General features: G+C 40.1%; 1 protein-coding gene across 1 annotated transcript in view; it reads right to left on the bottom strand.

Moving 5' to 3' along the window:
* LOC133136716 (beta-galactoside-binding lectin-like) overlaps window positions 1-6,746 on the bottom strand; it is a 25,124-nt gene extending 18,378 nt beyond the window's left edge. The window contains exon 1 of the mRNA XM_061254378.1: window positions 6,613-6,746. Within this exon, the coding sequence (XP_061110362.1) occupies window positions 6,613-6,746 (134 nt within the window). The remainder of the gene's footprint in view (window positions 1-6,612) is intronic.
* Between the last annotated feature and the right edge of the window lie 1,214 nt (window positions 6,747-7,960).

Raw genomic sequence — 7,960 nt, 5'->3', positions numbered from 1 at the left:
CAAGAGTGAGATGAAACTTTCATGCTCAATATTTATTTTAATTTATTTTCATGAATATGTGTTTTTATTATGCGTTATAAGAAAAAAAAAAACCTTTTTCAATATATTGACATTTAAATTTGCTTTGATGACTGAAGGAAATTATTTCTGCTTCTTGTCTTTTTTTGGGTGCTTTTCCTGCACTCGAAAGCAGAAGTGATGGTGAAATCACTTATTAAAATCAATTATTATGAACTGTAATATTTAGTGTACAAATCAGACAAGTTAGATATTGTGAATCTCATCAACTTCAAAATGTTGAAAGGTCAAATTGTTAATGAATTATGCAACCTCATGCTCACGCATTTCCATTGACTAAACAGTTCGTACTGCTGTTAAATTATGCTCCTACATTGAAATGAGGGCTATAGTCCTATAATGATCCTACTCAGCTTACAAAATGCATGCCTTTTGGCTGGCACATAATAGTTTACAATATGTTTAAAAACTTAAGTAAAAAATTCACGTTGCATTATTTTTACCAAGCAATCCCTATTTGCATATATTATGCAGGTCCAATGCCTAATGGCTGCATGGCATGCATTCAAAATATGAAGCAATAATATTACAAATATTTACATTTCCAGTGAGAGTTCTTGTGAAGTGAAGAAATAATAGTTGAGAAGTTATGAAATCCCCAAACAGGGGAGCCATAACTGGCCCCACCTTCACCTCCAGAGAGAATATAAGGCCAGGAACCCAGAGAGAGAGGCACTCAGAACACCTCTGATCTTCAACTCTCCAGCAACCTGTGACCTTCACCTGTGACCACACCCAGCCGCCTACCTGAACAGGTGTGATCCAGGACAGAGGAGCCTGCCTTACGATGCAACTTTTCTGAGATGTCTGAGTGAATGGTGTGTGTGCCCTACGATGGACTGGCGACCTGTCCAGGGTGTATTCCTGCCTTTCGCCCAATGTATGCTGGGATAGGCTCCAGCCCCCCTGCGACCCTGTTCAGGATAAGCGGTTTCAGATAATGGATGGATGGATGGATGGATGTTTTAAGAGTCTTTGAAGGGTTTCCATAACTGCAACAGTTACAAGGAAGGAAATGCCTGGCTTGTTTGTGTTGCTAGTTTAATATGAAACAAATCTAGTCTTGCTTCATTTAACAATGCTGTCATGTGAATACACCACATTGCATTTTTCACCATGACAACAGCAATTCACTCTGACACAAACTTTCCTTCGAAACACACCCACTTTACTAAAACACCCACACGTTAATATGTCAACTTTGATTCTATAAGTAAATACAGGCACAACTGCCTTATTTTTGGCCAGTTTGATTGGCTAGAGCTTGCCAAATCCTGCCTTGCTACTTGTCTCACAAACACATAAATATGCGCAAGACAGCTTACGGTTTACATTGTGTTGTAATCAGAGCTGCACTACTGTGAAGACTCAGCAACTGAACCGCCAAGATGACTGTAAGTGATGGACAAATTATTTTATTTCATATTATATATAATATTTTATATTCTGTTTATGGTTTGACCATTTTTTTTGTCCTCCTCTGTGTTAAACAGCATGCTGAGGTGAAAAACATACCCCTTACTGCAGCAATGAATCTGACTATCAAGGGTGTCCCCAATGATAGGTGAGTCACAGCTGTCTCTGACTCAATGAGACCTCTTTATGCTGCTGCTAAATCTCTTGATGTCTTCATCCATGGTCATCCATCATCCATCCCTTGTGTGTCTCTCTTTCTCTCCCAGTTTCACCATCAATGTGGGCAAAGCCAAAAACACCATTGGACTGAAATATGAAGTGCACTTCGGCAAGGGCACTGAACAATCTCTCATCATCATGAGTTGCATAAGGGATGACGTAGTCATCAATAAGCAAACGGAGACTTTATTCCCTTTCGGAAAGACCATGCCATTTGAGGTGAGTCCTAGGACAGGGAGACACTGAGTTGGAGGTGAGTCCTAGGACAGGGAGACACTGAGTTGGAGGTGAATCCTAGGACAGGGAGACACTGAGTTGGAGGTGCTGTACCTCTGTACCTCTATGTACACTTGAATGGAAGAGCATAAGGTTTCAAACCAGCTGCTCTCAAACACAGGCATTCCACTCCTGTCCCAGTAGGGGGCGCCATATCTCTACCAGAGGACAAGGGCATTAGGCTAATCAGCAATGTGTACAATGTTTTTTGACGTACTGTAATCATTACATAGTAAAGAGCAGTATTAAACATCATGTCAAATAATTATTATGACTATAACACAGCTGATGCATACGCTTTTGACTGGTACTCACTTGTGCGATTGAAACAGAAATCGTCATTCACCAAACTCTCCCATGCAAAGTTACAGCAACCAAACTTATAAAATTGCTCTGGGTGAAATAATCTGATAAAAGTAATGTAAGCAGGGGTGTAGTGGAGGTTAAATCCACGCAAACGCAGTTTCCCCATCTCTTTATTTAAGAAACGAGTTTACGCACCTCTCCTGGAACGCTGACGTATTTTCGTTTGCAATGTAGTATGCTACTTTTTCTATTCCCTTTTGGCGTCTGGCCACTAGTGATGTAGTAATCATTTAAAAACCCACACTTCAAGGTGTGAGCAGTTTGAACAGTCTAATGCCTTCACTTGTTCACTTTAATTAGTATCTGTTTTCACTCCATTTCCACTATTAAAAATACATTTCAAACACAGTGTTGACAGTAATATAACAGCGCACACATTACCATTGATTGCGAACCTATGTTTTGATAATTATTAATCAATACGTTTGACAACGTAGACAATTGAGTGACTCTCAATGGACTCATGTGTGGATGGGATCATTATTCCATATTTCATTAGTTAAACATTAATTTAATTGCCAAAGTAACTTACCCGTTTCCATCTCACCATGAATAACTATAAATGTCAAATGTCGAATCTCATGGGGTGAGGAGGAATCCAAGACCGATTCTTTCTTTTTCACCTATTATATAAAAGACGCGCAAAGAATAGTCCGACTTACAAAAGAGTAAGTATAAGTAAAGGTACAAAGGGTATTTCAAAGCAGAAAGTGACGGATTGATTGGTTTCCGCCCCGAAACTACGGTCATTGGTGACTTGGTAGCCTACCATCCTTTATGAAGGGACTCCCGGAAGATTATTATTGTTTTTCATGCACCTCTTTCCCAGATCGTTTCAGGAATGTCGTATATCGGCTACTATGCAAAGTTTCATCATATCTATATTTTCTTGTGACACCCTTAGCTTTTAAAACTGTATCAGTGTATACACTGTCCTGCAGTATAAGAAATAATTACATATTATAAGAAATTATAAGAATATATTATAAATCAGCTGGTAGGTCGTAGCCGGAAGAAGAAGAAGCACCTTACATTCCAGCCGGGATGATGGGGGAATGCGGGGAATTTCTGATGTGAATTAATGCGTTTCTCCACGATTCAAGTCAAGCAGTTCACGATGCCAACGTAAACAATAACTGCCGGTGTTTAAGTGTATTACCACACAAACTGTCCGCATTCTGCACTGACCCAACGGCAGAAATGATACCAATCGTTAACTGAATACTACTAGCTACATTAGTAGCTAATCAGCAAAAGTCAGTAAATGGTATATTCCCAAATAGTTGCAAAACGTTTTTTTTTTTTTTGTTTGTTTTAAAATTTTCCCAAATAACTATTGTGCAGAAAAGATAACTTTCCGAAACTTTGGTTTTCCCTTACCAGCTCACTAATAACATTGTTTCACATCGATTCCTACGCAGGCTTCACTCTATGACAGTGTGTTTCATTTGAATGTCATGCAGGAACAAATACTTTGCGTTGCCTTTTAGTTGATTATGTCAATTATGAGGGACTAAGTTAATTAACATTATCTTACAAAGACAGAAGGAGGCTATCCTACGGTATCGTTAGCGTTGTCTGTTGCAGCTAGCTAACGTTAGCTGCTAACTGCACGGCATTTTACTTAGCTAGCTACGTAACTAATGTTACCGTTAGCAATGTAATGTCGTGTATTTAACTATATAAAATTAAAAAAATAATAACAATTGCGAACCACTACTGTGGATTCTGCAAGGACTAAATAGCAATATGAACTTACCTACTACATTAAGTACATATGTCTGAATTAGTTTGGGCAAGATTGTTTGAGCTTATATAGCCTACATTTTATGGTTGTTACATTTTTTTACAATCGTTTTCACACTTGTCTCAATACCATGTCCTCTTTTTCAAAACTCTTCACACAGTGTGCTTTTGAAACACACACCTGAGCACATCAGTTAACCTTTGGTGCAAAATGCACTTCAACCACCAAAACACTTAATATTTCACCCAAAAGTGACTCATGCTGCCATAACTATAGCATATGCTTTCTCCCATAAGACTACTTTGTCACTCAATGTTCAATGAATTACAAAACACAAACAACTTGGAGCATTGCTAAATACATATATTATTTGTTTCCCTTTCCTCTATTTTTGCATCCACAAATATTTCAAGCCAAGTAGCTAAAGAAACTTTTGATCTGTTGGTTTGCCTCTCACAATAGATGTCATGACTGAGTGTGGTAAATTTACAGTAAACTGTAAATGAATGAATGTTTTACTATATTGGAAACCCAGGATAACAATTTTTACTGTGTAATGTAAAACAATATATGATAAAGAAATCAATAACAAATACAATATGCAATATTTTCACTATATACAGTAATTTGCACATATATTGTCTGCCTATCAGTATCAGAAGTCTACTGTTGGCCTGGCCCATCCATCCTGTCCTCTGCATTTGGCCATAGATTTTCATCAGCATCACTCCGAATGTTATCTCTTGCTATACACTGTGGAAAACATCTCTTTGCGTGCCTTATCCAGCCCTGGATGTGTTCCACTGTTATGTCCATACACCCAGCAGCCATTGCATCTAGAAGTGACATCTGTTCATGTGGATGGTGGTCCTCAACCTTCACATATACCTTCATAAACTTCATATTGGTACCTGACTTCCTTGACACCCTCAGAGTTCCTGTCAAAGGGGACAGTGTACAACTGTTTCATCCTGATCTGATGTTTCTGTAGCATTCTTGAAATGGTTGTAGTGCTTACACTGTCAATGTTTGGAAATATGTTGTTGTCTGCGATTATGTTGTTGCATATTTCTCTTAGCCTGATGCTGTTGTTGACTATGACCATCCCAACTATTGTATCCTCCTGTTGAGGCGTAAACATTCTTCCCCTTCCCCCTGTGTGACTGTGTGAGGTAACCACTGGGTCCTGTAGTGAGTAAAAGACAAATGTGCACTGATACATCTGTTTTTCTGGAGACTTCTCAAATCACAGTACTGCTGTAATATACACATCAATTGAACTCCTTCAGTCAGAATACTGTGAATACTGTATAGTACCTGTTGGTTTGCCTGAAAATCCTCACTATTGAAGCCACTGTGGATCTAGGCAAGTTTGGTTGAACCCTCAACCTGCTTCACTCAGGGACAGACCATGATTTACCTCATGATCAATGACTGTGGCTCTGATTTCATCAGACACAACTGTTCTTGCTTTTCTGCGACGTCTTCTTCCTCTGCCTCTGGCTGCATCCATCCAAGGCTAAAGAATGCAAATGCCAATCCAAAGGCCCCTTTTGTATTTGTGGTAACGGGGAAAAAACAACAAACACCTGGGTAGGTTGTTCACTGAAATGACAGCCAGGTGTTTCAACAGTTCATATACAGCAGTAATAGTGACAACTACATCTATATTTACCCTATATACATGCACATTTCAATGCAAGTATGATCACTTTTGTATAGATGACAACAAGGCTGCAAACAAAAAAATTGAATAAACTGAAAAAACTTTCTGCTCAAATCAGAATCATCTGTCTTACGTATTTCAAGCATATAGTTTCATTTTTCAGCCAAAATGCAGCATATTTCCTTTCACAATGATCAGAATTTTATTGGGTTTTGAACTGAAAGTTAACTGTTTTGAACAGAGTATCTAAATGTCTGCAAAATTTGCTGTATTTGTACAAACTTTTGCTGGTAGTGAACACTGACTGAGAGAGGTATTCATGAATTTTGGAAGAAGTGGTGATTGAATGCCTTTAGTATGAAAGCAATGCAAAAATATCCACAGTTTAGTTCACATAGTCTAATGATATGGTGAATGTGTTAAGTGTTTTGAAAAAGTGGACATGGTATTGAGACAAGTGTGAAAACGATTGTAAAAAACTGTAAAAACATCCATTTAGAAATAACCCAGGATTGGCTTCAGATCAAGGAATCTGTATCTGAACTCTTACCATGTGTCTGAATCAGCGTAATGGCCTGCTATTCAGCACACCTGAGTACACTGGATGTTGAGTAGGCAAAGCTTTCTTTAAATGTACTTAAGTGTACTTAAAATAATGAACCATTTGTTACAATTCTGAAACTGTGATTGTGGTTGAAATGAGAACCAGTGTACACAGGGGTGCCCAGGACCGAGTTTTGGAACCGCTTCTCTTAACAGTTTGCATTGTCCACAGACCATGACTTATCGGCTCAAGAGCAAATGCTCATCCTTGGTCATGTTAGAAATTGGGGCACTTCCTGACCGCATGGTCCTCAGGGTGCTGCAGGGAAGGGTTTTGGGTGGGATGCAGGCGTAGTACTCCGCATCTTCCTTCTTCCTGTACTCGCAGAGGGGCTTCTCTGATTTGAGCCGGACGCCACACCGAGATCCCTCCATTTTGTTACCACTAAAGAAGACTCCGGTGTATATGATCTTATCATAGTTGTGCGCATGGATCCTCCTGAGGATCCCAACTGGCTAAGAGAATCACAGACACCAGTATGTCTCCAGGCCAGAACAAGTGGAAGCGCACATGGTAGGAGCCATTGAGCCGGTCAGTAACTGATAGGCTTGTCACACACACACACAGAATATGCAAGGTGTGGAAAGTCAGTTACGATTTTCCCAGATTGCTTGGTTTAGTCTCCTTAAATCCAAAATCAGGCCTTTGATCTTAACTGGGTCCACAATGAACCATCTGGCATTTATAAGCATTTGGAATTTTAGAGCCTGGTCAGGGGGTGAGGCCAATGGCTTTCACAGGGACAGATTTCAGCACAGTTTTACCTAGGTTCCTGAATGGTTATGATGTCCTCGGTATACTGTTGTAGAAATTAGACCATTGCACCAGTTGCACTGAAACAATCAGAATAATACCAAACATTACTATGTTCTGATCTGGGATTGTCATGAAACATCTTTATGCCATATACACCATTTCAGTGACTGAGGAATGAGGGAGATGTGAGAGGGAGAGAGAAGGCCATGCCATGATGAGGTTTAAGGTCTGAGCCCCGAAATAAATGTGAGAGGAGGGGGTGATTTACAGGGGGTTCAAGAAGACATCTGTTTTGGGAACAATGCATGAGTTTTTCCCCCACAGGCTCCTGCCTGTATGGGTGCCGAGGAAGTAGGGGCTAAAGATGTATGCTCCTGGGGGGAGAGTTAAATTACTTTACAACATATTGCCACCATATCAGAGGAGGTCAGCAAGCTGACCAGTACACTGAGTGACAGAATAATTTCCGCCTTACAACCCTACAGGCGGACATAGCGACATCATGGTCCTGATTACCCTACAGGAGGAGGTAATGATGCCATGGTCGTGTTGTGGAGACACGCTGGAGACAAGATGCATGCCTCTTCCTGATGACCCTCTTCAGGAGACGTATGTGACACCATGGGATACCACCGGGCCAACCGTGAGGGATGACTGAGGGTGGAGCCTGCCACGAGCGCTATGTCATTTTTTAAATTAGACCACCATTATTCCTTTGTCCAACATCCACCAACTTCTGCCCCGAGACTTCACTGAAATTATTTAGGTTAAGAGGGCAGGTTGTAAGGACTACCCCAATTCCAACTATCGACTACCAGCTCCTCACTGATAC

The sequence above is a fragment of the Conger conger genome, chromosome 9 (genome assembly GCF_963514075.1).
Source record: "Conger conger chromosome 9, fConCon1.1, whole genome shotgun sequence".
Taxonomy (NCBI): domain Eukaryota; kingdom Metazoa; phylum Chordata; class Actinopteri; order Anguilliformes; family Congridae; genus Conger; species Conger conger.
Note: the sequence above shows the minus strand (reverse complement) of the source record. Positions and strands in the feature narration are given on the sequence as shown.